The following is a 17,476-nucleotide window of genomic DNA, read 5'->3' on the forward strand; positions in this document are numbered from 1 at the left end:
GGGCTTTCAAATCAAAACTTTCTGTTACAAAACAGGATGTTGATTTCATGCATGTCCTCATACTAAAAGCATGCTTATTATGCATTTTGGGAGACATAACAAATTATATAAACATTATATAGTATTATAAAAATCTTGTCAATTATTACTCCCATTATCACACTTCTTTTTTCATGATATTTTGGCCCAAAAACACATTAATATGAAAATTAGATTTAGTTTATGCATTGTATATAATGAGAAAAAAAGGACTGTTTTACACACATTTTGCTGAAAGAACAATGGTATATTGAAAAATTCTGTAATAACATGGGAACCATCAAAGTTTGGTAAACAAAAACAAAATCGTAAAAACTAAAAATTTGCATTTTTATTCATTTATTTATTTTAAGAAATTGACTCCAACGAGGACATAACATAGTGAATTATTTTTTTTCTAAGATGGTTTTTGGGAAAAAAGAGGACGAAAATGTAAGTTTATTTATTTTAAATTTAAGAGGATATAACAAATGAATCAATATTGTAGTATATGAAATATAGTGAACTATCCCTTTAACAAATCTGTTCGTCACACTGACGTCTATGGCAGTACTTTGCTGCCTGAGCAGCCGGACGCCATTTTGATTGCCTGTGAAGTCAAGAAGAGATAAGTCCAGTCCCGGAGCGTCGACCACGAGCGTCTACGTGCACCAAACCGAACACACTTAATTCCAATCGGTATAAACTGGTAATTGTGAACGCTTTATATGAAGTGATTAAACTTTTCGTTTAATTTTATTCATTTATTTTAGTTAAAGTAAGCGTGTTAAAGTTAACAACATGCTACCCGAAGTTAGCAACATGCTATTTGAAAGCCATAGAACACGGTGTTATTTTCACGTAAACAGTTTTTAGGCTTAAACGTACAAAATAATAATTAGTCATTTACAAGTTGTTTGTCTCGGTGTTTTTCGTCTGACAACCTGCGTAGTAAGTGAGTCGGGCCAAAATCGACACCAAGGCCTAACACGACAAAAGAAAACTATCTTCTGAACAGTGGATTTGATTCGATGTGTACGTTGTCGGACTTTTGAAAAACTCATTGGAAACGAAAGATTTTTTCATAAATTCGAATTGAAGTCTTTTTCGCTTTGATTTCGTTCATATGTGAGTGTGTCGCGTTATATTATGTACTACACATATTCTTCATCTGAAAAAATGTTAAAACATTTGAGATTTGTAAATTGTACTCTAAATTTACAGGTGCGCATGGTAAATCTGCGAAATATTTATTCAGATAATACCAATTTTAAAACTTGATAAATATGGTTTATATATAATATTTATATATAACGAATCCAAGAACCAAAATGGTACAAAATTGTCTCCACAGACAGACGTTATTTGTATGTATTACCACGTACTATTGTTTCCAATTACATGTGATAAAAATCCAAAAACAAGTCTCCCTTAAGAATTTTGTCCATGTAATAAAATATATTGTGTTCCTATCCTCATTCAGATAACCAATTGTTCAGCACATGGGGAGTGTTTTTGTCTCTTTTTTTTTTAAATGTAGGTTATGCAAGATCTTGCCCTTCATTCCAGAGGAGAACTGGATTTGGATAATGAAATAGCTTCCCTGAAGATTGCTGCTTTTTTAATTTCACCATTGATTTTTGGTTTTCCTCTATTGAGCATTTAAAACAAAAAAAAAAAGTTCCGGTCAACCCCTTTTAAATTTTCCACCTGCCTTCAGGAAACATAGAAGAGAACCCTTCTTTTTTTCTTTCCAACATCTCCAAGATATCCAGTTCCTTTTTTTGCCCTCGTCTCTCCTTTTTTGACAACATCTAGCTTGAGGATTTTTTTTTAAAACTCCCTCAAACCCCCTCAACGCTCAATTATCAACAGTATTGGAGAAAAAAAAATAAAACGGACATTTTCCACCACCTGCTAATTTTAACACAGCAGTCTGATGGGAACAAGTTTCTAAGAGAGGCAAAAGTTGCCCCATCTCTCCCTGTTCAGTCTTTACTCATCAGTCAAGTGTTCCTTCAGGATCCATACAGTGCGGAGCGACCCTTCAAGCGCTTGAGAACACCAGGCAACGTCTCAGCCACTGCAGGTGAACGAAGTTCTTGCAACGCATTTTCTCTCGTGTTTAAATATCGGGCACCATTTTGCATCATTCAGGACAGAATGTGAAAGTGAAAATGTGAAAGGATCAACAGGGCATGAATAGGCTTGTAACACTCTAAATAGGGAGATTCACGTGGACCCTGTCGCAGGAGTCCAGGACGAGATCCCAGCATCACTGAAGAGCTCCTGACCTAGAAGACTACAAACTTGTGCCAGAATGACCATGCAAGGAGATGACTGCTACTTTTACTACTATTCCACCTGTACTAAGGTAAAATGGAAAAAAAATGTGTGTGTGTGTGTATATATATATATATATGTGTGTATATATATATATATATATATATATATATATATATATATATATATATATATATATATATATATATATATATATACAGTTTATATATATATGTATTTTAAGTATTACGTTTAATTAAGATTTAATATGAAATGTAATACGGAAAGTAATATGAAAACATTTTCTGTATACACATACATAAGTTAATTTTTGGTGTTGCGATTTGCCTTTTAAGGGTGATAGCTGCCCTTTTCGACACTGCGAGGCTGCCATGGGTAGCGAGACCGTCTGCACCCTGTGGCAGGAGCAAAGGTGCTTCCGTAACGTCTGCATGTATCGCCATATGGAAATAAAGGTTTGTGTCCGATTCAAAAACCTCTTTTTGTTAAGATCCTTCCATTGTTTCTAAAATGGAACCTCAATAATGAACTACCCTGTTATTGCTTTTATAGAAAAACCGCAAGGAAATCGCATGCTATTGGGAGAACCAGCCGGCTGGCTGCCAGAAACCTCACTGTGCTTTCCATCACGAGAAGCCGCGCGTCATCGATGGGAATTATTTTGCCCCAGACAAAGGTATTTTGTTGTCTTTATATTTGAACTTTACCTGACTTTATACATTTTTTTATTTAAATTGGCTTTTGGGGGTTTTTTAGGACAAGTAGTGCGAAAGGAGAAGGAAGAGACCCCACTTGAGGACCAAGTCCCTGCGCCCACTGCAAACCCCTCTAACCCACAGTTAAGAGGAGTCATTCGAACTGAGACCCAAGAGAATGTCCCCAGCCCTACCCATCCACCAGTGGTCATCAATCCTGTCGATGACGACGATGAGGATGGTAAGCTCACATTACTGTGATGCATTGACTAGAACAGGTTGTCCAATCGTGTTTGTGGTTGATTCATACCCTTAATTAGTTCTTGATTAGCTGGCTCAGGTGTGTTAATTTAGAACATATGGAGCTGCAGATGGACCTGTGACAATAGTTTTGTATCCCTCTGCTAGAAATACTCAGTCTTTTTACTTATATATTTGCAGATCAATTCTCAGAGGAAGGTGATGAATCTCTTGGTGGATCACCTCGAAAAATGATTACAAACAAAAGTAAAGACCATTTTCATGTTCTGTTGATTTTTATTTTTTGTATTTATTAGGAGCTTTATTTAATCATTATCTATCATGCAGATGATTCGCTGAACTTTGGTATCCAGACTCTAGAGGAAATCCGATTGCGGAAAGCACTCATGGCAAGTTTGAAGAAATCTGGTAAATGAACCCTCAGCACTATTTTGTTTGGGTAAGTTTTGTTGTTAAGCAATCTGAAGGATCATTTTAATATTCGTGTTTCATTTGTTTGCAGGGCATTCCACCATGCAAGGCTTAGCCCAAAGCAAAGGAACTGCTATTGAAAAGGAAAACATTCAATCTCTCTCACGTCTGGAAGTTAACAATGCCAGCATTGGTGAGTGATCCATAAGGTTTTAAAACTTTTTTTACAATATTGAATTAATTGTATTATTAAGCCCTTTTAAAATCTATTGTAGATTCATCGGTTAATGAAATTGGAAAAAGAAAAATTGCAGACAGAATTGGGAAAAAACATTTGGCCAGAGGTAAGTTTATAAAACAGTTTGCATCACATTTATGTATCTCCAATGCCTATTTACAAAATCTGACACATGATGTTGTTGTTTAATTAAAGATGGTCCTGTGGAGGAAGACCTACCTTTGAAACGACGCCTCGCTGAACGTCTCGGTGGAATTGTTGAATCCTCCACAGACGTGCTACCACAGAAAGGTTAGAGATTTGTTTGTGGCAGCTGTAGTTGTGTGGGTCTTTTGCATCTTTTCATAATTAATTTTTTCATGTCTTTATAGCTCAGAAACCAGTGCGTGAAAGACTGGGGTTGACTGCCACCCCATCTAGCACAGACGGTGAGCCAAAATCATCTGGAGATATTCGTATAAAAACCCTTGAGGAGATTCGGCAAGAGAAGGCAGCCAGACACCTCAACACAAGTAAAGCTGTGCTTGTTGTGAAAGAATTGCCGGTGAAGGAGCTGAGCCCATCCAAGAAAAATGTCAAACCCGCTTGCGCACCTCAAGTTAAGACCTTCTCAGAAATCCTTCACGAAAAGAAAAAAATGCAGGAAAAAAAAGCCCAGGAAGTGAGCACAACAGCTCGAAGTCCAGAGGGAAATGAAGGACCTTCCACTGCCGGAGCAGCAGACAAGGCTTCTGTGGCAGCTGGGGAGGTACGTGTAAAAACACTGGAGGAGATTCGCAGGGAAAAGGCGGCCCGGATGCAGGCACAGCTTCAAGAGGCCTCAGACGATAAGACCCCAACTTCAACTGAAGCAGAGTCAAGTGGAGCTCCAAAGAGGCGCATTCTACGCGTTAATAAAAGCTCATGTAAGTCAGACACATTTGTGTTTGTCTAGTTTGAAATAGGTACCTCATATGCCCAAAAAAGTGTTCACACAGCTGTTATTCTTTCCAGCATCTGCTTGCACTGTGGGTCAGACAAAACCAGATGCACCTGATAAGAAACCAGAACCTGCAGTAGAGGCAAGATACAAATTAAGCACAAGACAACAGGCATGCATAAATGGTGTTGTTTCTTGAATATTTATTGTTTGCTCTGTCTAACTCGCAGGCAAATGGAAAAGGTAAACCCACCAGTGAGACCGTTAAAGTAAAAACGTTTGAGGAGATCATGCGAGAGAAGAGGCTCCGGAAGCTGCAGGAAGAGCAAGTCACCTCCACCAACCAGAAAGAGTCAGGACTGTCTGCACCTGCTGCCTCACCACCAGCCCCTGAACCCTCTGCTCAATCACAAACCACCGTGAGACAGCGGATTTCCCTCAAACAGAAGAGCTCTTTACTTCCTGCTGCCCCAGAGGTCCCCCAGAAAAGTTCTCCCAAGCTCTCTGGAGACAGGACTCCATTGATGAACACACCAACTCAATCAAACACACCAAAGCCCTCGACTTCTCCTGTGATACCAATCCAGCTAGCTGAGGGGACTATTCAAACAGAGACCAAAGGTATGAGTTTAACTGATGGTCATATGTCTCTTTGATTTCTACACAAGTAATGCTTACAATAGTACTAATATCTGTGTTATTAAAAATGGCTTGGTTTAATGCCTGCTCAATCCATTGCATTTGCATGTATTTCAGTGAAGCCCAAGGTGAATGTAAAGCCCTCAGTAATGAAGCCGGCAACCCAGCCTGCCCAAAAAAGGAAAGCGGCAAAATTTCACTCTGCTGTTGCTGAAGTAAAACCTCTCAACACTGCCTGCCAAACACCTTCCACACTGGTTACTCCTAGCAAGCGCCTCAGGGTGAGAGTTAGTTTATTGTATTAAATAGAGAGGTGTATTGGGCAAGTCAGATACTTCACTGTATTATCAAGTTTAACTGATTGCTTTTTAAAACTTTTAGGTGGAGTCACCAACCTCTCCAGATGTTCAGTCCAACACTCAGCAGGTGACTTCCAACTCCGTGGATATTCAAATAGTGCCTATGAACTGCGCTGAGCCCGCCAGTACTACATCACCTGAAATTGTTACAGTTCCCCAAAGGTATGGAAATTGTTCTCTCATGTTTCAGACATACTGCTTTTTCCAAATAATAAATTGTGTGTGTGAATGTAGGGATATAACGGTACACAAACATGTTTTGTTTTTTTACGTTACATTTTTAAATGTACATTTATTTAATGTATTTTAAATGTTACAATTCTCAGCTTCTGCTCTAAACTATAGGAACTACCTTACAGCACTATAATATAGATGTATAAACAACATGTATATGTATGTAATGTTTACATACAACTTTATTAAATATTGTTTTTATATATTTTTTCCCCTCCCCTATTGTAGCCCTGTGGTCAAAACCCCCAGCATGCGCTCTCGGAGGTCCAGCACCACTACTGGTCGTACTCCTGTTGTCACCAGTTCATCAGTGGATGACTTTGAAGACCTGTTAGATGAATTTACTGATGATCGGCTTGAGAATGACTTGGAGTTGGATTCGGGCAAGGGAGAGGACGACCTCCTTTTAGAACTCTCAGAAATGATTGACAGCTAGACAGGAGCAATGTCATACGGTTTCCTACAAAAACACTGCCGCTATGAATTTGAAAGGAATGCGACACCATTTAATTCACAGCATTTTAAATTAAGACTTTTATTTTCAAGCTCTAATAGATCTGTTTTAATGTTTCTTTTAGATTTTTTTTTTTTCTTGTCGATGTAAATATGATTTCTTCATCAAATAGTGCTTGAGAAACACACATTGTGGTGTCCAGGTCTTGTCCTCTTGTTTTCTTTTAGTTGACTTAAAGCTGTCAAAAAAAGAGGAAGAATCTTATTTAGCTGCTGCAGATGTTACCAAGCCATTGTAAGCCAGCCTCAGGTGTAATGATTGTTTTGGAAGTTGTGTTCTAGCACTATCACTCATGTATTACAAAGACAGGAAGTTTTCAGTTGTGTACTGTGTATGCTGAAATATTGCTTTTTATTAGAGATGCACATCAAGGCCACACCTTTCTTAGTCTTCTTTTGGAGTCACATGTATTTATGATTCATTAAATGTTCTTTGGACATCATTATCAACATTGTTTTAAAAGGTCATTTTTCTCACCTTTGATTTAGTTTAGGCAAAACATTTTATGGTCTTATAGTTTAATGATCTGACAGATAGCTGAAGGTCATGGCTCGCCTTTCTGCATTAATTCTGTCACAAATTTTATGCTACCTGAAATTCCCTTGGGGACCAGCAGCACATTTTCACTTTGTGAAATTAATATCATATTATTTTAGCAGTGAAGTTCCTTCTCAGACTTCTGAATGAAATGTGTAAATACGAAGCAGTGTTCTCAGGGAAAATACTTCAGCTTTTGCTAAACTCTGCTTTAACCTGTATGTTTTGTTTTCTGTGGAAATGTCTTGACCATCCGTGTCTTCTCCTCTTTGTTTTTATTCACCTTAATTGAGTGGCGTCATGCGTTAAGGGCCTAGGATGTGAACGCGCTCTCTGTACTGCAACGTCTGCCTTCAGTTGAGTTGCACCTCTTTCAAATCTCCTTTTGTAAATAAAAAGTCTTTATGAGAAAACATTGTTTCAGTTTTTGAAAAGGTCATCAAGCAAACATATTAGTGCTTGTAACTGTTTTTAGAAATTAAATTTTTAGTTATGTTTTGGGCGTTTGTAATGCAATGTTAGAGTTAAGAGTCCAATTAGTCAAAAAAAAAAACTACTAACACAGGGTTTGCCTTTGTATCGTTAAAAAATAACCTCAAAAAGTGTGCAGCGTGTAAATCTGGAGAGATTTTACGGACAACTGTTTAAACCAAATGAACAGAAATCTGCTAGAATTTAGTCAAGAATAAAGCTACTTCAGGGCAAAATGGACACTTAAATTTACCAAGAGGTAGGTTTAATGTAAGATGAGCATGTTTTTCTTCAGACGCTTCAGATTGTTGATACTGTCTCCTCTTCAGTTTTCTATAGAGATCAGGTTAGAGAAATGGGGAAGCCATGGCAGAACGTTCGTTTAGTACCGAGTGACTCATTCTTGGCCCGTTTAAAGCTTTCTGACCCGAAGACTCAACTTTTTCCTGTAATTATCCAGCTGTGATCCTTGGAGAGTCTTTGGCTACTCGAGCAATCTTCCTCACATTGCATTAGGACAATATAGACGGACAATTTGTAACACTGACTGAATTTTTTTTTTTAATTACTGTCCTAATGGAAATGTTTAATGCTTTATTTTCTTGACTTCCTATTTTGTGAAGCTCAACAGTCTGTTGCTGCACGTCAGACCTATATTTTCGTTTTTCTCATTGTGATGGATGATAAAGGGGCTATATTACATATTATATACATGTTTATTTCTATTAAATGTGGTTTAAAAGAAAAGTAAAAATAGTAACGGGAATATAGATCTTTAGACACTGTATTCAAAAAAACTAGAAGTACATTCGTCGATTCCATGTTTTACATCTGTGTTTCAGAAAGTCATTTTAAACAAAGATTAGCTATATTAGGTCTTTCTTTAAACCCTGTCTGGGAAAAATATGCACTACGATTGCAGTTTAAGAATACTTAAATTGAGAAACGTAAAATATACGAATAATATTATTTAATAAAAACGCTTTGTTCGCCATGATTTTGATGCTTTATCGCTGATGTTTCGTCATTGGAAAATCTTTATTATAAAGAGAGCCGCCATTAAACCCCAAGCCGCTAGGTGGCGGTAAACATGTAACACTTCTATCATTATGACATCCTAACCGAAAGAAAACACAGGAAAAAGACAACTGCGTATTGCTGCGACCGAAAACTGCAACACAAACGCTCGTCCTCTGTTGTTGTCATTCTTTTTCGCAAATAGACAACAATAAACCGAGGATTAAGGCTTTTATAAGCCTTGTAATTCTCCACAAGTTCTGATTCAATAGCTGGGATGCATAATTTCCCTCTAAATTTTAGCTTGTTTAATGGCAGGTATTGGAAATTTCACAGTAAAAAGGAAGAGATATTTATTAGACATAGAAGTGCAATAAGCAACCGAAGAAGATTATTTACGCGGTCGTAAGAATCTGCAAGGGAGGCTTATTGTTATTATTATTATTTTATTTTACATTTGAATGTAATAGAGTGCCGTTTGTTTTAAAAGGGGCTTCTGTAGGAGACATCGAGGTTAGTGGTTATTTGGTTACAACCAAGCATTGGCTAGTTGTTTATTGTTGATATATTTCTGTTTAAGCCGTATATTCTCCAAACTAACGTGCTAAACGTTGTTTAGGTTTGGTGTAACGGCGGAATAACTGGTCGATGGTTGTTTGTCAAAGAAACTGACATCTAGTGGCGCTAAAGAGTCATTGCAACTCTTGTCAGTGTATATATATATATAAAAAAAAAAATAAAAAAATATATATATATATATATATATATATATATATACACATATATAATACATTTGAATAAACCATGAAGCTCCTCGAAAACTCGAGTTTTGAGGCCATAAACAGTCTGCTCACTATTGAAACGGGAGACTGTAAGATAATTGGACGGTAAGTGCTCACTACTTGGTTTTATAAACATTTCACATGTTTTTCACACAGTTCTGGTGTCAGAGTGTTACTTGAAGCTTTTTTTTTCTGATGACACTGCTGTGATGTTTCTGTAGCATCGAGAGCTACTCCTGTAAGATGGCAGGCGATGACAAGCAGATGTTTAAGCAGTTTTGTCAGGAGGGTCAGCCGCATGTGCTGGAGGCTCTGTCTCCTCCACAGAGCTCAGGAATCAGCCCCAACAAGTGAGTCAGAGATTGAGGAACCCGGCTTGCGCACAACATAATACATCCAGAAAGTCACTGCGCGTTCACTGAAATATGTTTTACTTTCAGACTGAGTCAGAGTTTGGATGATGGGGAGGGTCCTCTCTCGGACAAGTGCAGCAGAAAGACGCTCTTTTACCTGATCGCTACTCTCAATGAATCCTTCCGGCCGGACTACGACTTTAGTCGCACCAAAGGCCACGATTTTAGCAAGGAGCCCAGTGTTAATTGGGTAATTTTCATTCAATTTCTGAAACAACATATGCATATATATAGAGAGAGAGAATGGGGTATTATAAAACTGTTGTAAAACATACTTGATGATTTTCGCAGGTGTTTAATGCAGTGAACAGCAGTTTGTCTGCTGCTGCGGGTGAAGCATACAGTCACCTGCAGCCTCAGTTATGGGAGGCTGTAGACAAAGAGATCAGCCTTGCTGAATGTGACATATACAGGTACACGTTCTGCTTTTAAAATCCATGATCAGTCAAGTTTACCTGAAATATTTTTAATAGTTTTTGTTTGAATGATACGGCACTAACTTATTAAACAAGCTGTGATTGCATTCTGTGACAGCTACAATCCAGATCTGGATTCAGACCCTTATGGAGAAGAAGGCAACCTGTGGTCCTTCAACTACTTCTTTTATAACAAAAGACTGAAGAGGATTGTGTTCTTCACATGCCGTTCTGTCAGGTGAGAATCTCTATGTGAGGGACAAAGCAATTAAGTATCAACATATACTTTTTTTTGTTAATAATCCATCGAGCTCTGATTTTTTTATGTTTGTGTTCATTTAGTCTTTTCATGGCTCCAAGAGACTCTGGCATCGGCACTGAACTGGATCTGGAGTTAGATGAGGGCAGCTATGAGGAAGAGGAAGAGGGCAACATGGATGAAGAGAGGTGAGGAACTGCGCAAACTGCATCACTTTTATTTCTCATCACTTCTCTAGGCAGTACTGCATCATAAATACCCACAGCTGTTGTGTTATCATCATTCAGATTAGACAGAAAGAAATGACTGCAAATGACTGCAAATAAATGACGTGTTGCTAGTGAAGGACCAACAGCTAAAAGTAACATTGCAGTGTAACTACAAACAATATTATTGAGATATTACCAGACTGACAAGCAGAGCTTTTGTCATTGAAATCAATCATGGACTGATGGGTCTTTTCTCAGGTATGGTGCACTGTGTGCCTGATAAAGCCCTCCTCCTTGTCATCTGAAGCCAGCATCTCTTGCCTGAGTTTTCATTGCCTGTTATTCTTTTCTGTTTCTTATTCCATTTTATATATTGTTAGTCATGTTGTAATCCAGAGAGTGCTATTCATTGTACTTTCCATTGCATTCTCTTAATATTCCTCTGAATTCCACTAGAGGGAACGTGTGTTGTTATTTTTACTTTTTGTACTTTCTATTTCCAAAGAGGTCATTTTATTTGTATCCGAGTGCAAGTGTGTAAGGTTTATTCTCCCTGTCTGTTTTCTCCCTCGCCCTCTTATATTTTCTTGTAACCTAAACCTCATTTATTCTTGTTTATTTTTCCACTAGTTTTTATGGCTCTGAGAACTCTTTACAACAGTATTTCCACTAGGTGGCATCCTTCAACGTACCTGTCTTCTGTCTCAGATTGTTCTTTACTGCTTTATTTATTTTACTGTTGGAGCTAATTTTATGTTTTAAGGCATTTCAAACATTAAAAATGAACAGATTGTAAATCATTGTTCACATTTAAATGTTATTTTGAGTTTTCACATTTCTGAGGCCTATATATGTTTAGAATTCATTTTTGTTTTCAACATGCCCTTGATTTTTTTCTCTCTATTAATTACAGTAGAAGTCAATGGATGAGTGTCATTTTTGTTTTGTGGGATTTAATGTATTTTCCTGCAACATTCTTGCCTCAGAAAAGATACGTATTTAAACAGATATCAGTATAAACATCACCCAGATTTATTGGTGTCTTGACATATGGATCAACTTTATTTTTTAATTGCAGCCCCAAATCTAATAAATATGTGAAAGGAAAACCATGATGGGTCTGTAAAGTGTAATTTCTTTTTTTTTTTTTTTTTTTTTTTAAGGTTTTATTTGTTGTTACTGGTTTTTATTTGAATTCTGTAACTTTTGTGAGGTGTATAACATGAAAACATTGCAGTTTCGCCTTCTTCCAAGAAGACCTGTTTGAGGTGACTTACTTTTGGTTTCCTGACAACGCATTTGACTCTTGATATTGTTTGCTTGTGTGTTTATAGCTGTAGATCTAACATGGTTCTGTGGATGTTGATTATCTAAAAACTTGGGAGTGGGTGTCAGTGTTTTTCTAAACTTTATTACATCCCGTTTGACATATAGCTTGATAGTGAACGAATTGGTCTGATTCAGTGCTGTTGCTTAAGTCTTTCTACTGTGGCTTGAATAAATAACACTCATTACGACTGCTATAGTTCATACTGTCCGCTGTTACGGTATGTGTTGCAGGGCCTCTTGAAGATCTGGCCATATGTGGTGAAGTTGCAATCTTCCTGAATTCCTCTTCTGTTTTAGATTTGACTGTGACCCATCTATGTTTGTAATTTTGATGTAGCTTTGCACCAGTATGAGCACAGGATATGGGTAGAAAGATGTAAGATCACTTTTGCTCTTGATTTCATAGGTTATTTCCGTAAGTGTTTCTTTTAACAGTCCTAAAAAAAAAAATCACAAATGAGCCCCATTGGATGCAGATTTATGCATACATTAACGTTTCCTTCTTGGCAGCTTAACACATTTTTATGAGTATTCTTTTAAAGAGCGTTTTTGTTATTTTCAAAATGCAGTGTCAAATAAATATTTACTGACTTAATGTGCATTAATTGCAATTTTTGTTACAAAACCTTGCTGGGATATGAAAAGTGCTGCTTTTTGTACCGAATGATAATAGTTTAATATTATTAATCAGGGCAAAAATCATAATGAATCATTAAGAAGCAACAATGCGGTCTTGATTTGTTTTGGGTTTTTTTTTTTTTTATTTGTACTGGCAACAACAAAATACTTGTTTGTAGGTACGTCAACCCTTGAAACAACAACAAATGTAGTGTCCACTTCTCGCTAGTAACAAAAAGATATCTACAAAATGACAGGTACTTTAACGAAAAAAGGGTGAAAGCATTGCATGCAGGCATCACAAACGTTAACGTATGTAAAGCCTTTGTTTCGCTCGACAGGCACACCTCTAAACCATTATATGGACGCTTCCTGTGGTGCATTTTTTGCCCCACATCCCTTCAGGGTTAAACCTGCTCTACAGCACAAATACATAGTTTAACAGATGGAAAGACATTTACAAAAGAGACTCGCAGAAAACACAGAACCCTTTTGAATTCTTCACATGAAAAGGAAACATGAGCACTCGTGCTGACCCGTTGCAGTTACACGCGCTCAGACTGGGGGAGAAAAAACTCAAATCTTTGGTACTTCAACAAGTCTGACAACAACAACATTGGCTGTTTTACTGGAAAAAAGGCACTTTAAATAGTCAAATCTGTATTTTCCACTGCAAAAATATGTAAACAGTACATAAAAGGCACAAAGTGTGCATCAAGTATACCAGGAATTAAGTTAGAGGTACTTTAATTTACACAACATGGGTGTACAATGGGGAATCCATGCACTGATTACACAATACTGATGTTAAAATCGTGTGCACGAGCTGTGCCGTGAACTAACGTCTGCTGGGAAAGCAGCATCCTTTGTCATTTTCTTGGAGAGATCACCACAAATGGATATTTTCAGAGGTAAGAAACACAGTTACTTCTGTCTGTAAAGACTTACAAGGTCAGTCTCTGGCCCATCCCAAACAACTCAGCAGTTCTGGGTGAAAAAAACAGTACTGTTATACTTTCTGGAATCTCTTCCAACTGATGCCCTTGAACTCTGCATACCTTATGAGGCAATCTTACATCCTCCACAGAGTCCAATCCCCTGATTGTGGGTGAACAGAATGAAACGGCTCGTTAGCAATCTTCATTCTCATTTGGTTCAAAATCAGGCACCACCTGATCTGTCGAGTGTCTGGTGCTGGAGTGTTGGTTGAGGGAAACGTTGTTGCTACAGTGGAGCCACGGGTGGAGGAGAATATCTCCAGCCTCGAGCCTCTCCGAGGGAGACTTCCTCAGCATGCAACACACCAGTGACTTAGCCCTGGGTGAAAGAGTCTCCGGGATGGTGAACGCACCCCTGCGTATTTTACTGAACAGTGCTGTGGGTTCCACGTCCTGAAATGGGTAACGTCCTACCAGCATGGTGTACAGAACAACGCCAAGGCTCCACACGTCGGCAGCCTTCCCTGAGTATGAGTGTCGTGAATTTAAGATCTCTGGGCCAACGTAGGCCGGGCAGCCATGTTTGTCCGTCAACGAATCGTCATTCCCGTTGAGAAGACAGGAGTCCTCCAGGTTTTGCAAGACTAACTTTGTTCTGAGGAAACAAAAGAACATCTATCAGTCACCTGATAACAACCTCTTGCATTAAAAATATAAAGAAATATTTGCTAGATGACCGAGACAAGGTAACACCTATGCGGGTTGTAATTAATATAGATCTAATATTTTGTATACTTTAAAATTATTTAAATTTTAAATAGCTTTTTTTAAATAACTTTTTATTATTTGCCACTTTATATTAATTTTATACATTAATATACAGTATAAAAAAACGTATATAAACTACATTATTTAAATTTAACGACACGTTTTTGGAGTAATATTGTTATTTCTAAACAATGAAAATAAACACACCAATAAGCCAATTGTTATTTTGCTTATGTAAACAACCAATATTAAAACTCTATATTGTTTTTTTTTTTAAAAAGTTGATTTAAAATACTACAATTTATTTATAACAATAAAAAGTATATATAAATTTCAAAAATTGCTAAAGATTACCAATGCTTTCAAACTATTAATGCTTTTAAAATACATAGTATTTAGTTAGCATTACACAACAACTAAAGGTAATTAAAAAATAAAAATGTAATACTGTGCACAAAAAATGCTTTTTTGTAATATTTGCTGCCATTTAATATTATGCATCCCTAATACTAACAAAGTGTGTGACTTAGCTAGCTAATAATAAAGAATAACAGAGTTACTGACCTCAGTGGGTCGGTGAACACGAACTTGCGCAGTTTAAGGTCTCTTAAAATGACGCCGTTCTCATGACAGTGTGCGACCGCAGCTGCCATCTGGCCAAACAGGCGCACTGCCTCATCCTCCTGCAGCTTCTTGCAGGTGCGCACGTACGAGTGCATGTCTCCATAGTTACGCTCGAAGAATATGTACACGTTGGCCTCCCCGAGCACCACCTCTGAGATCTTGCAGATGTTGCTGTGTGGAAGCAGACGCGTGTACGGTGCGATGAATTCGTGATACTTCTTAATGGAAAACACCTGTTGACGACACATCGAAACAAGATGATTATTGCTCCCTCGTTACATCGACTCATATTAACAGAAGCCATCTCAAATCCTCTACAATGAAGCGTCTGTGCTCACCTTGCACGTGTACTCCTGCTCCGTGACCTGATGGACCGCTCTGAACGTCTGAGCTCCTTCTGCGGCCTCCAGCAGGATGTAGGGCCCGATGCGCGAGACGTGGTGCTTCTCTGACCCCGGCTGCTCGAGGCTCTGAGACAGGGGGCGAAGGCAGGGCACGAGACCCGGGGACGGAGGCTGGCTGAGTCTGCGGCGCTTGCATTTGAAGTGATCGTTGTTGTGGGAGTCCTCAAAGTCTACTCGCTTCAGTCGCAGTGGAGGTGTAGGAGTTGACAGGTTCATGCTCATCTGTGACACAAAAAAAACCCGCGTAAGTTCACGACCCCGTGACAGCACGACTTAAAAGTACCTTAAAAGCCGATCGGATGAAGAATGAAGAGGCTATGCGCAAAGGTGAAAAGAAAAAATTGATAAAAAAAAAACGAGCGCATTTGATTATTGCGCCACACTTTAACACTCAGTAACCACGGGATAATCTCTCGCACTAACTAGCTAAGTCAACAGAAATGGGAGGTGCGTTAAAATTGTGTAATGAAAGGAGGTAATTTAAAAACTGTTGAATGACTATGTGATGAGCAGGGTTGCTCGGTCGCACTGACTCAAGTTCTTTTCGAAATGCTGCTCGGCGCCTGTGAGTCACGCAGTGTTTAAGTTATTACACATACACGCGTACGTCATACAATGACGTAGCCTAGTTTCTTCCACTTCACCCTATTAAACTAACTTTTTTAAATTAAAAAAATCATGGGTTTCGTTTTTGTTAAAGGTTACATCTTTAAACATTTTCGCTTGCGAGGTTGAGTTGCGGTCACGATTGACTCGAACCCAAATCCCCGGGGCGAGCGGTTTTTAGCGCAAACGTAAACCGCTACGCCAAAGTTCTTTGCAGGATAAACGTTTAAAGTGCCGTGCTCAAAACGTTCAGTAGATAGGAGGTGAAATCAAGGTCCAAACAACAACAACACGCGCTGCGCCGCTTTCCGCGTAAAGTTTAACCGCAAAGCGTTTCTCGATAATCGTTTAAATGGGAAAGTTGATCAATAATCGAACTAATCTTAAGGGCTCTTGGTTGGAAGTACTAATTAGCGATTCTGGAGGTTAATGTGACGCTTAAAGGTTTACGGGACTTACCTCGCTGCTTAGACAAAGGACCCGCTCCTCTCCAAAACAGAACAATGAAAACTACAGGCGCACTTAGTTGTGTCTACTTGTCAGAGAACATTTCCACCGGGGAAAAACACGCAGTATTGAGAAACGAGCAGTGGGAAACTGTCAGCTGTAGTTAGGTCTCGGCATATGAAAGAAAACGTCGTCTCCAATGAACGCAGAATAAATACGAGTCCGTTTGAAAGGAGGCGCGTGCCTTATACAGTAGGCGCTTTGAAAAGTATCTCCGGCTTCAAAGTGTTTTGCAGATATTCGTGCACATCTACATAGACTTTTCCCGTGCGTATTGTGTCCTTTTTCTTTGTCCTGGAGATTGAGCAAACCGATAGTTGTGAGTCTGGCGGCAACACCAAGAGATCTTCAGTTGTTGGCACGAATGTCTTTGTTCCTTATTCCCGCTGAATGAACGCGTCCTGCACGGACAATATTTCCTTGGGTTTTGATTTTCGCTGTCGGTATAACGCGGTCGGTTACGGTTTTAGATCTTTCACGGCGAGCGCCGGACAAATAAAACTTGACGAAAAGGTTGTTAAACGCACTTAACTGTAAGTTTCGACACGCAAGGAATTATCCGGAGAAAGTTTTGACTAGAGGGCGAAACTGATGACAGCGCGGTAATGAAAAAGTAGTCCTTTAGATGGTCGTCTTCTGCTGCTGTCGAAATAAAGGTCCTTTTATTAATGAGATCACAAATCAGACGTGGCCCCTCAGCCTGACCGTCTGACTGTAAAGTCTCACTTTGGCTGGGCACGTCTAATATGCTCAGTGTGTTACACCAGCCTGACTCGATGATGCTGTTCTTAGTAAGATTGCGACATCCTGGCTCCGCCCCTCGGGTCTGACGACATCTAGTACAGAGCTTCGCAATAGTACGCACTACTGTTCAAGTTTGAAAGGGCTGGATTGCAAACGCGAAGTGTTTAGTGGAAATGTTTAGCCGATTGCACGCAGTGACTGACCGCGACAAGTCGACGGTATTTAAAAGCAGCAGATATGGA

At 38.7% G+C, this 17,476-nt stretch overlaps 3 protein-coding genes across 6 annotated transcripts; 2 read left to right on the plus strand and 1 right to left on the minus strand.

Annotated features, from left to right (window-relative positions):
- Positions 1-618: 618 nt before the first annotated feature.
- Positions 619-7,542, plus strand: zc3h11a (zinc finger CCCH-type containing 11A). Of its 4 annotated transcripts, none has more exons than XM_043251831.1 (17): positions 619-727; positions 2,041-2,107; positions 2,245-2,392; positions 2,658-2,777; positions 2,875-2,998; positions 3,079-3,258; positions 3,459-3,524; positions 3,606-3,686; positions 3,781-3,882; positions 3,965-4,033; positions 4,123-4,218; positions 4,299-4,832; positions 4,921-4,988; positions 5,077-5,467; positions 5,603-5,766; positions 5,867-6,006; positions 6,307-7,542. In XM_043251831.1, exons 3-17 carry the CDS (start codon positions 2,339-2,341, stop codon positions 6,512-6,514), a joined length of 2,397 nt encoding a protein of 798 aa, XP_043107766.1. In that variant the 5' UTR covers positions 619-727; positions 2,041-2,107; positions 2,245-2,338; the 3' UTR covers positions 6,515-7,542. The 4 variants fall into 4 exon arrangements, with proteins under 4 accessions (XP_043107766.1, XP_043107768.1, XP_043107765.1 ...); XM_043251833.1 differs by having other exon boundaries at positions 2,271-2,392; XM_043251830.1 differs by having other exon boundaries at positions 626-727; positions 1,559-2,107.
- A 1,189-nt stretch (positions 7,543-8,731) lies between these two features.
- Positions 8,732-11,811, plus strand: maf1a (MAF1 homolog, negative regulator of RNA polymerase III a). The gene is made up of 8 exons (XM_043252870.1): positions 8,732-9,130; positions 9,237-9,504; positions 9,621-9,749; positions 9,840-10,002; positions 10,104-10,225; positions 10,347-10,466; positions 10,571-10,675; positions 10,955-11,811. The coding sequence occupies exons 2-8, from the start codon at positions 9,422-9,424 to the stop codon at positions 10,974-10,976; spliced, it is 744 nt and encodes a 247-aa protein (XP_043108805.1). The 5' UTR covers positions 8,732-9,130; positions 9,237-9,421; the 3' UTR covers positions 10,977-11,811.
- A 951-nt stretch (positions 11,812-12,762) lies between these two features.
- On the minus strand, positions 12,763-17,212 carry trib3 (tribbles pseudokinase 3). Its single transcript, XM_043252869.1, has 4 exons — positions 16,443-17,212; positions 15,312-15,599; positions 14,914-15,206; positions 12,763-14,236 (listed from the first exon to the last, which is right to left on the minus strand). The coding sequence occupies exons 2-4, from the start codon at positions 15,597-15,599 to the stop codon at positions 13,774-13,776; spliced, it is 1,044 nt and encodes a 347-aa protein (XP_043108804.1). The 5' UTR covers positions 16,443-17,212; the 3' UTR covers positions 12,763-13,773.
- Between the last annotated feature and the right edge of the window lie 264 nt (positions 17,213-17,476).

This window comes from Puntigrus tetrazona, chromosome 11, assembly GCF_018831695.1.
Source record: "Puntigrus tetrazona isolate hp1 chromosome 11, ASM1883169v1, whole genome shotgun sequence".
NCBI classification, from domain to species: Eukaryota; Metazoa; Chordata; class Actinopteri; order Cypriniformes; family Cyprinidae; genus Puntigrus; species Puntigrus tetrazona.

Excerpts from the sequence above, each read along its gene's own strand:
- trib3 (XM_043252869.1), bottom strand. The coding sequence starts at position 15,599 with ATGAGCATGAACCTGTCAACTCCTACACCTCCACTGCGACTGAAGCGA. Across the intron at positions 15,207-15,311 it reads AGCAGGAGTACACGTGCAAG|GTGTTTTCCATTAAGAAGTA; the intron begins GTGAGCACAGAC and ends TGTCGTCAACAG. Across the intron at positions 14,237-14,913 it reads GTGTTCACCGACCCACTGAG|AACAAAGTTAGTCTTGCAAA; the intron begins GTCAGTAACTCT and ends TTGTTTCCTCAG.
- zc3h11a (XM_043251831.1), top strand. The coding sequence starts at position 2,339 with ATGACCATGCAAGGAGATGACTGCTACTTTTACTACTATTCCACCTGT. Across the intron at positions 4,989-5,076 it reads AACCAGAACCTGCAGTAGAG|GCAAATGGAAAAGGTAAACC; the intron begins GCAAGATACAAA and ends TCTAACTCGCAG. Across the intron at positions 6,007-6,306 it reads ATTGTTACAGTTCCCCAAAG|CCCTGTGGTCAAAACCCCCA; the intron begins GTATGGAAATTG and ends CCCCTATTGTAG.
- maf1a (XM_043252870.1), top strand. The coding sequence starts at position 9,422 with ATGAAGCTCCTCGAAAACTCGAGTTTTGAGGCCATAAACAGTCTGCTC. Across the intron at positions 9,505-9,620 it reads GACTGTAAGATAATTGGACG|CATCGAGAGCTACTCCTGTA; the intron begins GTAAGTGCTCAC and ends ATGTTTCTGTAG. Across the intron at positions 10,003-10,103 it reads AGGAGCCCAGTGTTAATTGG|GTGTTTAATGCAGTGAACAG; the intron begins GTAATTTTCATT and ends TGATTTTCGCAG.